General features: G+C 40.0%; 1 protein-coding gene across 2 annotated transcripts in view; it reads left to right on the top strand.

The window, feature by feature from the left end:
• Positions 1-159: 159 nt before the first annotated feature.
• Positions 160-17,083, top strand: part of SHISAL2A (shisa like 2A) — a 41,367-nt gene continuing 24,443 nt past the window's right edge. For both annotated transcript variants that reach the window (XR_013931012.1, XM_080406313.1), the window contains exon 1: positions 160-15,816. Coding sequence is in view for 1 of the 2 variants with exons in the window: in XM_080406313.1 (XP_080262439.1) it covers positions 15,635-15,816 (182 nt within the window). In the remaining variant the exon portion in view is untranslated. The remainder of the gene's footprint in view (positions 15,817-17,083) is intronic.

The raw sequence follows: 17,083 nt of genomic DNA, 5'->3' as shown, positions 1-17,083 counted from the left end.
GAATCAACATTTTTCTATGGAAATTCTACATTTAATTGTTCCATATCGTTACATCATTTAATACCACGTTCATGTTACAAATGTTTAATGGGACCTTTTTAGAATATAGCATTCAGGCATCTGCTCAGACTTCAGACTGTAGAACTTCTTAGCTCATACTGAAATAATAACACTAACAATTACAGCCTCATTGTTCTTTGACAGAAAATCTTGTCAGCAAGAACTCCTGTTATCTCAACAAAAACACAATGTACAGGTCCCCTGCTCTTAACCCCGGGATGCTTTAAGAAGAATCCAGTCTTGTCCAATTGCAGTATTATTGACGAGTGAAAGCTTTTTTTGTGCTTTGTAATGATTTTTAAAGCAGCACAAACAGTGTTTGTCCAGGTAGTTGTCAGGGCCCAAATGTACAAATAAGCCTTAACTGCCATGACCACAGTAAGGACTTTTTCCAACTCATCACTGTTGTTAGAGCTCTTCAATATCAAAACAGGCTCTAGTTGAAACCAAAGGCAAATATTATGGCATGCACCAGCTTGTAGAACAAAGGGGGAAAGAAGAGTACTGATGAACTATTGGAAATAAAAGGGTTGATCCTAGAGTACATTATAGTTCCTGTGCTTCAGCAGCGGCTGTCTCCAGAGTTCTTGGACTCTTTCTGTGGAGCGGTCTAAGGAAGGAGAAGCCAGAGGTACTTTAAGGATTTACAGGACAACCCTGAAGGGCAGAGGTTGTACTGTACAAAACAAACTCAGTTTGTCTGAAAGAAGCTGAGAACAAGGTTTTTTAGTTTTTAGTGGGGAAAAAAAAGGAGTGGTGGAAGAGAGAACAAAAAGAAGAAATAACAGAAGTACAGAAGCAAAAAGAGAGATCAAATAAGAAGGGAGAAATGAGAAGGAAAGAAGACGACAGTTTACAGCCAAAGAATCTTTGGGACAAATGGGGCATGGAAATGTTCAGGTCCTATTGATACTGATGAATATGTTTCAAACTATATCAGCTACTTCTCACTTGGAGTGTTACTTAAGGGTGCAGGAAATTGGCACTTGTGGCAGTGAATATGTCTGTATTTTCCTCCTCTGATGGTGAGAAAAGTGAACTCTATAGTCCATTCAGTCATTTAGTCTATTCTTATATGAATCACTCTAAGACAATGGCTACTAAGGATATCACAAAGAAAGGAAAATCAGGCCCAGCTGATACTGTGCTGGGACAGAGAATCCACTAGAATCTACTAGAAAAGGAGGTCTTTTATTACTCTATAGACTGTTTCTCTTTTCTCTGTCTGTTGATACCAATGCAATGCCCCAGCATGCTGTTCGCAAGTGCTGCAGGGCTTAAAATTTTCTCCTTAGAAAGTATGTTTCTGTTTTATAACTGAAACCCAGATGAGCCCAGACCATGCTTTGAAACACATATTAAGCCCTCTTAATATGTCCAACTTCAAACTGAACTCTTGATTTACATAGATATGATCTTGCTTTCTCTATTAGACGAATTCTAGAAGTCTGAAGAGATATAATGGCAATGATCAGTTGAAAGGGTTCATGGACAAATACTGTTTGTGCTGCTTTAAAAATCATTACAAAGCACAAAAAAGCTTTCACTCATCAATAATACTGCAACTGGACAAGACTGGATTCTTCTTAAAGCATCCTGGGGTTAAGAGCAGGGGACCTGTACATTGTGTCTTGCTGACAAGATTTTCAAAGGGTTTCTGTCAAAGAACAATGAGGCTGTAATTGTTAGTGTTATTATTTCAGTATGAGCTAAGAAGTTCTGCAGTCTGAAGTCTGAGCAGATGCCTGAATGCTATGAATAACTTAATACCAATGACCACAGAGCTGGTGGTTTTACCAGTTTGGCAACTTAAAAAGAACTAAGGTAAGTATTATATATGCAGACTTTGAATCACAACAAATTTGAACAGGCATATGATTTTAAGCACGTAAATACTCTTTCTGAAGTTAACAGAAACATTTTCCTGATCAAATTAAGCATGTGGCATATATTCCATCCTTTGTTGCATTGGAATCTGTAGAACAAATGCTTTGGTCTTTTAATCAAAGTTACAGAGTAAAAGTAAATAATCTTGTCTGCAGATTAATTCGGATCTAGTCATGTATAAGCACTTCATGACTCCCTCCTCAGAAAAATTGCAAAGCAAATTGCCCTGGGTTGATTTTGGTTGTTGAGATTATATAGAGGGCATGCAGAGATCAGAAATTACTTTTTTGGCTCTAGACTTCCAACACTGGTTTAGTCTGACAGAGATCTTCCCTAAAGCAAGTCTCAAAAACTGTAAAGCAGCTCTGACTGTATAGCATGAAACTATTTTCTTTGCTGCTTGTCTACTTTGCAGAGAAAATATTAGTGTGCATTAACTGATGAGTATGTTTATGCATGGAGAGTCATTGTCTTGATCATCTGAGACTTGATCTCTTACAGTTTGAAGGTGTAAGCTCTTGGCATGTTGGATTTAAATGGTAAATTAAGCACCTAGACACATGATTGTATGGAGTCGTCTTTCCCCTGCTGCATGCCAGTAGGAAAAGAAATAATTTTAAAGCCTAATTATAAGTTTAAAATTAGACAGGGCACTTAACAGTCTTTCAAAATTTTGTCTCATAAAGAATGTAAAATCAGACCTACATATATTCAAAGCTCTGTTTTGAAATGGAATAGGCTACATTGAAATACAGCAATTGGATGGAGCAATAGAGAGGTGTTTAACTCCCTTTTTTGGCATTATAAGGAGAACAAACCCAAATACCCTAGTTATCCTTACAGCAACATCTGGTATTTTAGTTACATGCTAGATACATTTCACTTGAGCTTCTATTGTGATTCTGGTCGGGAACTTCAGCAGCAAACCAGACACAATTTCTCTCTACTGGATGGTACTCAGTTTATCATTTCAAACGCATCAGTACCTGGTTCAATAAATAGCTGACTATAGTCAGTACTTTCAGAAGACTGGACATCCCTTTGATTAAGCAAAACAGATTTTATGCTGCTTTCAATTATTGGATCAACCGAATACATTCTATAAACATGTAAATTTATACTGCAGTTATTCATAGAGCCAAATGAAATTTAACAAGCTTACCTCTGACTCATTCACAGAGAAGGTTGAGTAAGCAGTGAGATCGGTAGCCTCTGTGACATGATTAACAGGTCCTGGAGTAAAAACATCACTGACAGAACACAAAGGAGTTTACAAACCCTTTGACAGATGAGATACTAAAAGCCCTGAGATTTGAGAACTGACTCTGAATCATATTAAAGATCCATAGCAGAGACATACACAGAGCAGAAGGAAATAACTGACCTGTACCTGAACATCACCACAGAGGTGACTCTGATCTAATGCTACACAGCTAACTCATCTACCTAGCCAGCTCACAAACATAGCAATGTCCACAATATAGGATGAGAAACAACAAAATTCAGCTACATCTTTTATGCCAGCTCTGCAGTACCTAGGCATAGACCACAGTGGGGGCCTGTACAGTGATAAAGGCTGACCTTTTCCAGCTGTCTCTACACAGAAGCTGAAGTCAGCCCTGAGTAACTTTCCATTCTTAGCCTTGAAAATCTGATCCAAGCTGTCAATCTACAGGCCTAAGAGATAACGTATGCCATTTTATCTCCAAGTATTGCAAGATACCTGCTCAACAAGAAGATCTTCTAAACTAATTCCAGAAAATATTAACAGTTAAAGGATCATTGCATTTTAAGTAAGTAGACTTGCATTCCAGAAGGTAAGCACAGGCATGAAAGTTTTTGAGGGCATTGTGCTGATGTAAATTCTTTTCCCCCAGTAGAACAGAAATAATAGCATCCCCAGAGTCAGTGGCAGATTCTTTCCTAAGCGCTAATTGATGGAACAATGATAGTAAAAGGAAGTAATAGTATTCTATAACAATAGAAAAGACTGAAGTGCACTTTCTGGAAGAACAAACTTCTGTAACACCTGATCTATAAATGCAGTTCTGTCAAACACTTCCCCATCTGACAGAAATATAGAAATCCTAGCTTCATGGAGCTGTAGTTTTTGTTTCCTTAAGGGAAAGATGCAGTAAGAAAGCTGTTATTGTATTATATAAAATAGCCCTCTTGTCTTTTTTGTCCCCCTTTCCCTAAAGGCATTGATGTTTCATCATAATTAGCGCTTTCATCTGAATTATATGATAAAGCATTATCTTTTTATTGAGAAAGCAAGTAAATCTTTACAATGTTAAATAAAGAACAGCTGCCAAAGAAAATGTCCATAACCCACAGATTGTTCATCCATCCTTTAAAAAAAGGCACAATAGTCAAACGGTTCTTGTAATCAAAGAGCTTGCTGAATTCCCAGTTTAAATTATAAATCAGCTTCTCTAACCCTTAATTGGAGTCACACCACTCATTCTGATTTGTCATTACTTCTGTATCCAAAATACTAGCTATTTCATTACTGGTACCTTGCTGTCCTCTGGAGAGACCACTAACCACTAGAGATACGTAGGGAAATTTTTTCCTGTCATATAAGCATTTTACATTTGAAGTCTCCCCTTCCAAATCCAGATAGAGTATAAATATTTTAAGTTTTCAAGCAAAAGTAACCCCCAAACCATCAGTTTGGTTAAGCTGAAACATTTTGTTTAGATACAATTGATAAGAAATGTTTCAAAGTTGATACTCATATTTTCAAACTTTAAAAATATAAATAAAATATTAAAAGTGATAATACATTCAAACTGAGAAATAGAATCTAAATGCCAATATAGAAAGCTTTGATGATTTTAAAACTTAAAAATTGATACTGTGAATTTTGTCAAAATAGATATTTTTCCAGAAGTTTCAGCTTTGGGAAGAGTTTGGTTAGAATTTGACAATTCCTAATCACACAATCTTTTTCTGAAAAAGTCTTGCTAGCTTCAGAGGCCGTCAATCTATTCTGCACATAGCTATACTGAAAAACATTTGTGTGCTGCTTTAGAGAACTTGTTAATATGAAGTGAATCAACATGGACTGCTAGCAAACATCCATGATCAAAAGTGATATGCTGACAACAGTCTCTTCTGTAGCCTTTTTCCACTGACTCTATGATTTATTTAGCTATACACAACTCTGTTCAGTAAGATCTAGCTTTTGTGAATCAATGCAGAATTCACAGCTGAAGACAAGTCTTATAGTCCTGTCTTCACCTGAGAATCCCTTGTTCTTTACAATTCAGATTATGTAATAATTTTTTAACACCAACCAGGTCTTAGCTGCCTTCATAAATTTAGGCTATTTGGACAGTTATTCTGTGAACACTTAAGACCTGAATCTTTGTCCAGTAGGATGGATTCTTGCTTATGCCAATAGAAAAGCAATTTCTCAGCTGATCTTTTTGTTAACTTTCAAATCCATCCCTAGTTATGGCAAACAAAACACCAAAAAAACCCTCAACCCAAATAGTTGTCCTTTTTTTTTTTATTTTAGAACAGTTTTCCCAATTTTTTTGAGAAATGGTATGTGCCTTATTCTAATTGAATCTGTACTGAATGTAATGAGGCTCGAAACATTAATATTTTTAGGGAGACAAAACCCAACAAGAATGTTTGTTACTGATGGAGGAACTATGGTAATACTAAGGAATAGTAAAGTGGAACATTTTTTAGTTATGGATGATAATGACTGTATTCTGTTACTGAGACTCAGAAACCTCACAATGTCATGAAAAAGGGCTTGATATTGATCTTATGAAGCAACTAAGCATGTAGGTGACACCATTTTCCCAAAAGCATATAACAAGTGAATGAAACTTAATCTCCTGCTTCCAGATTTGTACAGATTTATCTATCACCTTTAGTTAACTTAAAAAGAGAAAGCAAGTTCTGTCATGTAAAAGCTGATTGATTTGGCAGCAGTTAAAGTGACAAATAGATGACAACAGACAAATGAAGTAATTTCATTCTCTTCTGTAAGACAAACAACAATGTTGCTGTAAATTAAGATAATTTAGCTACTTCTGTTGAGATGTTCATCATGTCTGTGACAGTGAACTGCACTGATACATTCCCCTTCAGTAGCAATACAGAAAAATTCCTGTCAAAACCCCTGGTGCAAATTCCATGTATGGAAAAATTATAAATGTCATAGGCTTCATTAAACATGTATTGCTTTAGTCTTGGCTGGAAGAAAAACTACACCTGATATTATACTGGTGAGCACACTAAACCAGATCTTAATTCTTGCTAGTTAATCACATCTTCTGTGATGGCTAACTCCAGTGAAACAGTTATAAAGATATGCCCTACATTCCTTTTCAGTATGGCACTTTCCCAAACTATTCACCTTCTCACTTCCTTTGCAACAGAAGTGCTTAAGTATCTTTTTTCCTCAAGTGAAAAAAAAAACTTCCTGTGAAAATACTGGTGGTATGTATTGCTAAAATATAAAATACTGGGAAAGCAGACAAGATCTCATGTGGAAGATCCCTCTCCCTTTGATATCTCAGGCTGGCGAGGAAAGAACAGGCAACTAAAGGCAGAAGTGTATGTTGGAATTTGGCACTTGCTCATCAGCTTCTTCCAGATGCTGACCAAAATGGATGCCAAACAGATGGGTGATAAAATTTGATTAAGAAGTGTTCTGTTGAAATGCCAATTTCTTCTCTCTTCTTGACCCACACATCTGCTATAGTTGAGATAATATGAAGTAGACAATCAGGAATGATAGGGGAGCACAAGATGCAAAATAAAAGGACTGCGTGAAGGAAGGCGTTGGAGATCCTATTTCTCCATAAGAAGTGGAGAAAAGTAGACAGAAGTCTTTTACTCAGGAGCAAATTGAAGAAGTCCCCTCCAAATTTCAGACAGGTTCTCTGTCAAATCTTTTCTTTTTAGGCTGAGAGGAAGTTACTTCGATCAGTGCTGGAGAGAAGTTGATAAACAGGATAGCAGCCTGTTCGTGGCTACACTAGATTTACTGAGGGCAAAAAGATTATCTTTCAACCCTAGAGGCAGCACGTAGAGCCCAGAAGCAAAACATTTAAGGAAAAAAAGAAAAAGAAAAACCTAAATAAGATTGGAGGTCAAATGTTCAAAACAAGGATGCCGCTTGAAGATGACAAGCAGAGGACACCAGACAGCCAAAGATTCCAGGGAGTCTCTAGATCCTCAGAGGATGTCTGCCAGGTGTGTGAGACAGAAACCAGGGCTGGCTTCTCATGTACACAATGCTTCTCAGCAAGCAGTGTTGTCTGGACTGTGGATGTTCATTTTAATCAGTACCTTGAAAAAATTGACAAGGAACTCCCAACCTAAAAGTCTTGAAAACTGAAGTTTGATGTATCATCAGAGCAGGACAGTATGAATGGTTCCTTCCAATGATCCTACCAACAGACGTCAGCCAAGACTTGGAGAAAATGAACTATGGTGGGTTTTAAGTTTTGGCACATATTTTTGATCTCTATATACAAACACTCCCAAGAGAAGCAAAATGCGAAGTGGTTCCCAGACAGCTAGTGAGAGACTAACACCAGTTCATTTTGGAAGCATCTGATGTGACTAAATATGTCATCTATGAAGCTCTAATTTTTATTTACTGCTCATTCTGTGTCCCCAGTTTTTTCTTCAGTGATTTAGTGGGGTCAAGCAGCAAATATGAATCAAACTGGAGCAGCTTAAGAAGTTGTTGCAGCTTATTTATTTTCTTTGCCAGAGAAAAAGCATTCCTTACAAAGGTATGTGAGCATTCCTCATCCAGACCAACACAAAGCCACCTGACATTTTAAGAAGCCTTCTTCAGCTGTTTGAACTATGAGGGAAAGTTGTGTAATGAGACAGTGCTGAAGCATGCTCAGGCTGCTCTGCCAACTGTCTTAAAGTGGACAGTAATATCTGGAAGATGGTTAGGAAGGACAGATATAAATAATAGAGCTTATCACTTCATCCAATTTCTAAGAGAACATCTTGGTACTGACTAAGACTAACACAAATCAAATGAATCATTAATCTGAAATGTAACTGGTGACTATTTTGGCAAACCAGGACTGACGAGGTGGAGACCTGACTAATAGCTCACCTGGCCAGCTTCAAAAGTCCTAGTCTATCACTAAAAGTAATTCCATCCATTACAGACTGTGTAGTAATGAGGTGCTCTGTTAAGGATGGATATGCAAGATTAAAAGAGAGCAATCGCATGCCTCGGTTGTATTTTAGTAACTATTGTGCAAATGTAATTGTGTTGAAAGACCTGTAGTGTCTCAAATAATACAAAAGCATTGAAGAAGTAGTTATTAGTAGCAGTCTATATTTGTTTAATGTTATGAACCATCTTATCAAATCATAGGCTATGTTAGGTGTTCATAATAAGAATATACTTTTCATCTTTCCCTTGGATTATCAGGACAACCTATGTTGCACAACCGCTCCTTGTCTCCACTGCTGAAGTGAAAAGGGATTTGAAACTCAATAAAGCTTTCTAACTTCAGCCAAAGGCAGAAGGGCTATGGAAAATAAATCTTTACAGCATCTCCAAATCAAGTAGTGTTCCAAAGATGGAAAACAAACTCACCTTCAGCACCAGAAAAGAGGAATAAAAATGAGCTTTTACAGCTCAAAAATAAAATTGAAGCTCTTTCAAGAAAACCCTTGTTAAGAAAGGCATGTCATTGCTTGTGACTAACATAAAAATTTCAGGAGTGGGAAGTCCAAATTCCTGTCTTCCTGAAAATACATGTAGCACATGAACCAAGAAGGAATATGCTATGCGACTTATTCCCCATCCAGTTTAGAGCACTGCCATCAATAAGGAGGTTGAACTGACACTTCTGTTATGCTTCTAATTGCTTATGGAATTTTGCAGTATCTTCACTTTTTTTTTTAAATGAGAACACCTTTAAAATGCATTTTTAAATGCAGAGGAAAAATGCATTCCATGTGTCAGCCAAATGAGAGACAGAAAAGTCCCCTTTCCAGGGTTAGTAATAGTGTTTTTTCATGTTAGTAAAATGGTGTAGTAATTAGAAGCAATACTTTAAACTTTTCTATAATTTTCCACTCGAGGATCTCATGCATTTTACCAATAATAAGTATGTCTCCTCAGCTTTCCTACCAGAAGAAAAACTATTGAGACATGCAATAGACATCTGTGCCTCTGGAGTCAGGTGTGAGAGACAGGTGCGTAACAAAATCTTGTACCTGCAAAATAGATAAATAACCCATCTCCTCATCTCACAGGGCACTGGAAAAATGAATTCATATCTGTGAAGCAGTCATAAGCATTACTAAAAAAACACAGCTGAAATAATTCTGTATTCAAAGTAGGTATGGTTAACATACAGTAGATAAACTTTTGACCATGCATTAGAAAAGAGTAAGAAAATAAAATCCTTAAAAACTCCATTGCCAAGTGAGATGGAATCTCTTAAAAAATAGTGTGTGATCATATTATTAGCTGTAAGTCTGGCATTTCTAAATTCTGAGTAATCTAATAGCCTTTGAATGTCATTTTGTATATGCGATTTCTTATATTTGAAACAAACAGAGAAAACAAGAGTGGAATTTCATGTTGGCAACCACATGAGTCATCTGAAATATTTCAAACTATCATACAGAACTTTGCCTGTTTGGATTAAAGAAATAAGTCATTGTCATCATATGTGTGAAAGAGAACTAAATGAAGCATACATTTTCCCACAGGATTTAAATATATTTGCTGACAGAAAAGGGAGGGGGTGAGCAGGAAACTTGGGTTCTATTTCTAGCTTCATTAGTAAATGACCTCCAGTGAGTGCAGACGACTTCATGTTACTCCAAAGCCTGGTCCTCTTTGCCTTGTCCTTTCAGGTTCCCTCTGGTCACTCTCCTACTCCTGTCTCTTCATCCTAGCCCTGTTCTCTTTAACTACTAAATCCCAGCCCCTGATCCTTATATTTCTCATGACAGTTCCGGTTTCCTACTGCAAACTGGGTCAGAGCCCAAACCTTTGGCCTTTCTAACTTCCTTGCAATTTGGTAAATCAGTTTCAGAATTATCCTCATAATCAACACCTACATGCAGAAACTACATACTTACTAGAATCCTTGAAAATTTGTATCCTTCTCATATAATTGTATCTCTAAAATTATTAATAATTATATTTTACAAGCAGGGTAAATAAAAGCAAAGTTAAATGATTGAGGGAGTGTCACACTGCAAATTTTTGTTAAGTAAGAAGCATTCCATTTCTGTCTGTGCCTAAAACTCAGCTAAGTAAAAAGAATTTTCCCCTCTGAACAGAAAAAAAACACTCCACCAAGACAAACTGCAGTCAAGATATTTGGCTAGGTTCATTGCTGGAAACTATATTATCCATCTTACTATCCTATTTCTAGACAGGCAAGTAAGTGTAAAAGGGTAAGATTTGCTTAAGTGAGCCATTATTCTGACAGCACATAAAACACTCTAGATACTAAGGCCATTACACATACAAACACAAACTACTTATCAGAGCTCCATCCTCACTTCAAAATTACCAGTGTCAATACTTAAAATAGATCTGTGTACTTAACTGTTTCACTGATTCTCCCTGTTCCTTTAAATTTTGACTGAAACTTACTTCCTGATGCTCAAAATTACTTTCTACTCCTTCATCATTTAGCTCTGAAAAGCAGAGACAGTATAAAGGCAAAATCTATACTATATATTGACTGGGGGGATCAATTAAAGAATAATGTGAATGAAAAAGTGTTAAAATTACTAGAAAAATTGGTTGGCTCTAGAGTGACATGAAAAAATCATGATGATACTTTATACATGTGTTCATTTTCACAGAGAGGATCTCGAAACACACTTTTGTAAACAAGTGACAGACAACTCCGTTGTCATAAAAAATTTATGGAGAGTTACAATGAAGCACACACAGTGAAAACAATTTGTTTACAGTTGTACATCAGTTGAATTGAGAGCATAACGCAAGATGTATCATATCCTCTTGACAGATTTCAGACCTTCACTAATGCACGAGTCAAATAACACAGTGCCAAAGCAGATACTCCTCTTTATAATGCTCCTAGCATCAGTCTTTCTTTTTAGTCCTCTGAGTGACAGCATCTCACTGTACTGCAAGTATGCACCCCTTAAACTTCTGTTCCTCTTTCAGTTTAGAACCTTATGCTGTCATCTGCCTTCCTGAAGCGCCTACTACTTGTGTGATAAAACATGGTGTCTACACTCACCCAGATGTCAGTTTGAGCTGTTGCTCCTAATGGGGCTAGTTACACCATCTTAGCACCACAATTTTGTTTAATTGCATAATTTACTGCCAGATTACTTTTGAAGGTAATTTATGCAGCTCTTAGCCTATTAATAATTAGATTATGCTCTTAAGGAAAAACCATTACATGTAGGTCTGCGGATGAGGATTGATGCTGATCCAGACAGCTCTATTGGTAGCTCATAATCAGTTTTCTGTTTCTTAGAAGCTTGGATGGTAGAAATGCGTCCCATAACTCTTACTATGAACATTTGTTCTCAGCTCTTAAGTAGTGGTCGATGCAGAGGTACAATTCACTTGGAGTTGTCTCCAAAGAAAATGGCTAAATCAGGAGGTTTAGCTTCTTCCTCAGGTCTCCTTTGCTCTAAGCTGTATTCAGCCAGAGCAACTCTTTTAAGTTGCTGGAAAACTAAACCAGGCTGGTTCTGCTGACCCAGATATTGTGGAGTGAGATAATTAAATAAGAGGCTGTACACTTTTCACATTAATTATAGTTTATATGATTACAATTCTTTTTAATGATTACAAGAATTGCTACTGTTTTAATTATTGCATAGTGCAGCACACATATATTTATGTTTATGACTGCATTGGGAAGGCTTGAAAACAGTTGTTTTTCTATTTCCAAGAAATAGAAAGCCAAAGATGCAGTTCCACAGCACCAAGTATTTTGGAAAGGGGCTTTAAGTACAGTCAAAACAATCTCTTGGAAGCAATATGAATACCAGTAAGTCAGTTAAAGATTTGCAGAATAGGCTGGGTTGGAAGCATATGAGAAAGCTGGCAGGTTTTACCAGACTTGGTAGAGCTAGAGCTTCACAGCAAGAGAGACTCATTCACAAGGACAATAGTTCAGCACTCAGAGAACAGAACTATCCTGTTTTGGATACAGTTCTGAAAGCTGCTCCTGAATTATCTAGATGATTTGTCTGTTACTTACACCTGTCCTGAAAAAGTCTTTGATCTGTGTGTGTTTTTCTGAAAGCTGAATGACCTCACTGTTGAAACACACTCCACAGTCAGCAGAGAACTGTTGCAGGCATCTGCGTAGTAACTTAAATGGATATTGGCAGTAGTGGAGAAAGAGAGAGAGGGCAACATATTTTATGAGACCCAAACCTGCTGGAAGAAGAGATCTGTGTTTTGTAGTTGGAATGGGAAAACAAGGTCATGTGGTTTTCTTCTGACATAAAGGATGATGCACATGGTCCACTGGTCAGTGATGAGACTCCCACTCTCACTTCAAGTCCTGTTTCTGAATGTCTCATCAAAAGAGAATGTTTTTTTTTATTTCAATCCTCCAGCAGTTACATAGTTAATTCAGTCCCTGAGGTAGATAACCCAAAGTTAATTTCTAATGTTTCATATAAATCATTCCAAATAACGGGGACAACAGAACACACTAATTATTATCACCCAGAAATCAAGGCAAGTACAAAACAATTGCATGATATAAATGAGTATACTGATTGATTAAAAAAAAAAGATTTTGCCACTTCATAACATGTGGCTTCTTTGAAGCCAAATTCCATTAAGTTTGGAGAAAGAATCCACCTTTACTTCAACTCTTGACTCAGATCTACCTTCTACACAGTAAATATAAATGGAAGATTGTGTAAGACTGAGTATAAAACTGTGGTAAGTAATTTTACTTGTTCCAATTCAGTGTAGTAATAATTCCGAGTAGAAAATTGTTTTCTGAGTTCCAAGTAATAAGAGAAAAATCTCCAAAAGTAAAATAATTACATGAAATACAAAAATAACTGAGAATGTCCTATATTCCTAAACATCTCTTGACCTCTTGACCACTTGATTTGAGAATAGTCAGCTGAATATGTGAATTGAACCACTTCTGCAGTTGATTCTCTGATCAATCTCTTTTTGCCATGGTTGTCAAATTCTGGTATGAAGAGAATCTCAATGGAAACAGATAAAGAAAGGATAAGATGGGCAAAAAAATCCTAGAGAGATAAAGACAATCAGAAAGAAAAACAAGGATGGAAATTCAGGTTTTGGAAGAAAATAGCTATTAGCAACTGAATGAGGTGCGTATAAGATATTTCAAAAGACAAATAGCTATTAGACTGGAATTAGACATTCCTCCATCTGGGAAATTGTGGGACTTACGTGAGATCTCCCTTTTGAACACAGTATTGGCAGCCTCACAAAGACACAAAGACTTGAGTCAGTCTCTGAAACCATGACAATTGCCACTGTATTTGGGTTTGTTTTGTTTATTTGGTTTTTCTTGCACGTCTTAACCTAACTTAATTAGAGAACAAGATGTATACAACTATGCTGTCTGTGGGTCTGACAATCCTTCAGCAATAAATTCTGAATACACCGCTCTGTTTCAACCATGTCACATGTTGATTAGCTGATGCATACACACTATGTGGCCAGCCAGCTGGCCACTTTTAAGCAGAGATTCACTCACCCTTCCCTCACTAGAGACTTTACTGAACCACTGAAACACAGTCCCTATGTCTTTGAAAGACTAAGATACTGTATTGAAATTAAACCTGCTCTGAATTAAATGACCAAGAGATTGGTCTCTAAAAAAAACCTCAAGTATCACAAGAGTCATGATTAAATCCTAACATGTAGTAGCACTATTGACATAACTCATTGATTCCTCCTAGTCTCTCCTTTTCCAGAGTCTTCGCTCCAGCCACATCACTGTCATTTATCCTTGCATTTTGTGTAGTGCAACATCAAGCACTGAGCCTGTTTTTGAGGTCCTTAAAGTCAAAATCTCAATTTGCTCAACCTTAAGGCACCCAACAGTTGAGTAATTTGAATTTCCCCTGGCTATTCATACATCCAAAGATTAGCAAGGCAAATCTGTAATTCAGCAGATAAACTCTGAATTTCTGAATTAATTTCAATTGGTGCTAAATCAGGGTTGATTTCACAAAATCAACCAAGCAACTGAAGAATATTTATACTTTTTAGCAAGTACAGTCAAGGACCCAAATGCAGGGAGACTGTATGTAGTACTGGAAGATCTCAGTGTCATGGCTCTTAGTGAATGCTAACAGGCCCTGACCAGTAGCATCACCTGGGTCCTCAAAACACCCACACCCCTCTGCTCACTGGTCCAAGAATCACATTTAAGCTCATGCCAGGGCCACATGACCTTCCCTAAACCATGCCAGAGGTATGCTTGTGCTCAGTCCTGTCTCTAGCTGGCCTGCATTGCTTACTGGTCTTTCTGGATGAACTTTCAACCTGTGCTGTAGGTTACTTGCCTCCTGTTGTCTTTCCTGGATGGACCTGGACTCTACTCAGTATCTTACCTTGCCTGGCACTGCTGATGGTGCCTGTCATTGTCACTAGCCTGGCTGTGTTCAGATCCTGCAGGACTGTGCCCTGGTCAGTGAGGACACTGCCCCTCCCTCAGCTGCCATCACTCCTGGCTCTTGCTGTTGCTAGAAGGCATGAAACTCCCACTTGCCTGGAGGTGATCTCAAGGCAAGACCTATGAAATTAAAATGTAAAGTGTTAGTTGAATTAATGTGGTATTATTGGTGCTAGCTCTCTTGATGTTGTACAACTTTACTTTCTTTCTGAAACCTGAACTCTTCCTTGAGGAAGTCACTTGTGTGGCAAAGCACTTGATCCAGGCTCTCTTGTAACCTAGAGAAGAGACTGAGGAACAGGTCCGTAGAGGGGGTAGTGTCTTAATCATTGCTGTCCGGGACAGTTTTTATCATCCTTCGTTCCATGAACCAAATGACATGCATATGCATTATCTTAAGCTGAGCCCTACCCACCTTTCCCTCAGGAAAGGCTCTTTCATACAGGTAACAGAATAACTGCCTAGGCCCCGTATTTATTTTTTTTAAAGTGGTCTAAAATACTAAAAGGAAATGCCCTCAAAGAGCAGGAGACTGGCCTCTCAGAAGCATTAAATATTTTGTGGAGTTTTTACCCCTCATAAAGCCAAGGGGTCCTGAGCCCAGCTGCGGTGTGGCCCCTCTCAGTTACCTCCTTGCTTTGGCTGTCCTGAGACCCCACCGAGGCTTACGGGCGAGGGGGACCCCCAGAGTCCCTCCTCGACGGGGGCCCGAGCGCTGAGGGCAGCCAAGCCCCACCGAGAGACGTGGGGGTGCTGCCTTTGAGGTGAGCAACGCGGAGGGCGGCAGGGCCCCCCCCGCACTCTCCCCCCTTCCGAAGGGCGGGAAGCGCTGCTCGCTCCCTCACCTCAGGGCGCGGGCGGCTCCCGCCGCTGCCCGCCTTGCGGCGACCCTCGGGCTGGGGAGTGGGGGCCGCGGCGGCTCCCGCCCGCCGCCGGTGCAGCCCCCCGCCCGCCCGAGCTCCGCCCGCTCGCCGCCCTACCTCCCGCCCGGGTGCCGCCGGAGCCGAGGCGCGGGCAGCCCGGCGGGCGGCCGCCGCACCATGAGCGCCGAATGCAGCAGCTACCTCACCGCCGACAAGGTGCTGGTGAGCGGGTTCAGCTGCCCGCAGACGGGCGGCGACGCCCGTGCCGTGTACTGCTGCGGCTTCCAGGACGTCAAGTACTGCTGCGATGACCCCCACAGCTTCTTCCCCTACGAGCACAGCTACATGTGGTGGCTCAGGTAGGGGAGCGGCGGCGCGCCCCCGGTCCCGGCCCCGCATGGCGGGCGGTGGTGAGGCTCCGCGGCCCCGGGGGCGGGAGACCCGTGTCGGCCCGAGCGTGCCTGCCTGCGGGTTTGTGTTTCTGAGGTACTTGTAGCCGGCTGCCTGTGTCCCGCTGAGAGTAGCGGTAGAGCTGCAGCTGCTACCCAGAGAGACTTCTGCTTGCGCCGGGGTGATCTCTGAGAGAAGGAACTCGTGGCCTTTGTAGGGGAGCGCTGGGGACGCTGAGTGCCCGTGTACGGGGCATGCGGAGCGTCCCTGCGGCCCCGCGGGTGTGGGGAGCGGCCCTCGGCGGGCGCCGCGGGCGAGGCGCTGCTTGCGTAAAGTTCCCAAGGACTTTAGCTACTTTTCTGTGTGTAGTGAGATCAAGCGCTACATCGCTTCCGCTTGGATGATGGCAGATAATCAGGCTTGTGCTCGCTTGGGTCAGCGCGAGGGTCCATGTAGCTCTGGATCACTGCGCACCACTGCTGGCTGTGCCTGGCTCCCCTCAGGCTCTTAGTCCACGCTGGCTGTGTCAGGGTGTTAGTACACCTCTGCATGGTGCTTTCATTAGCTTTCTATGGACTTGTTATCCCTCGTTTTGTCTAATCCCTTTCTACGCTTGCTTCTACTCTCTGCTTCTGCAGCCTCGGTGGCAGCAGTCACTACCTGCTGTTTGAGGATACATCCTTTTAGCAGTTCTATACTGTTTCCTACCAGTTTTCTGGAGTGCCCTCTGGTAGTAGTATTGTGAGACTTGGCAAACAAAAATTGCATGTTAAATTTATGCACAATATTAAAAATTTTGTAAGCATTTGGTGCATCAGTTCTCAGCTTTCAGCTCTCCAAACCGAACAGCCTTAGTCTTTTTGGACTCCCACTGAGACAGATGCTGTGTCCCACTGATCATTTTGGTTGCCTTTCTTTCATACCTTTTTTCACTCCACAGCGCTGCTCTAGAGGTGCATAACCTGGAGCTGTGTGCTCATGTGGGTATGGTAAGGTTTTACACGCTGGCAAGATGCTGCCTTTGGTCTTGCTCTCAAAATCCTTGCTGGTGGTGGTGGCCACCATTTTGTTGATGTCTTTGGCTGCCAGTGCACATTGACTCCATGATTTCAGTGAGCTGTCACTGATGGCTCTAAAACTTTTCTTGAGTTCACAGCTGCCAGTTCTGAGTTCATTGTCATCTAGGTTTGGTTTTGTATGTTTATATATTACATTATGTACACTGAAGCTCATTTA

This window comes from Falco punctatus, assembly GCF_963210335.1.
Source record: "Falco punctatus genome assembly, chromosome: 11".
In the NCBI taxonomy this organism is placed as follows: domain Eukaryota; kingdom Metazoa; phylum Chordata; class Aves; order Falconiformes; family Falconidae; genus Falco; species Falco punctatus.
This window is presented reverse-complemented; position numbering and strand designations above follow the sequence as displayed.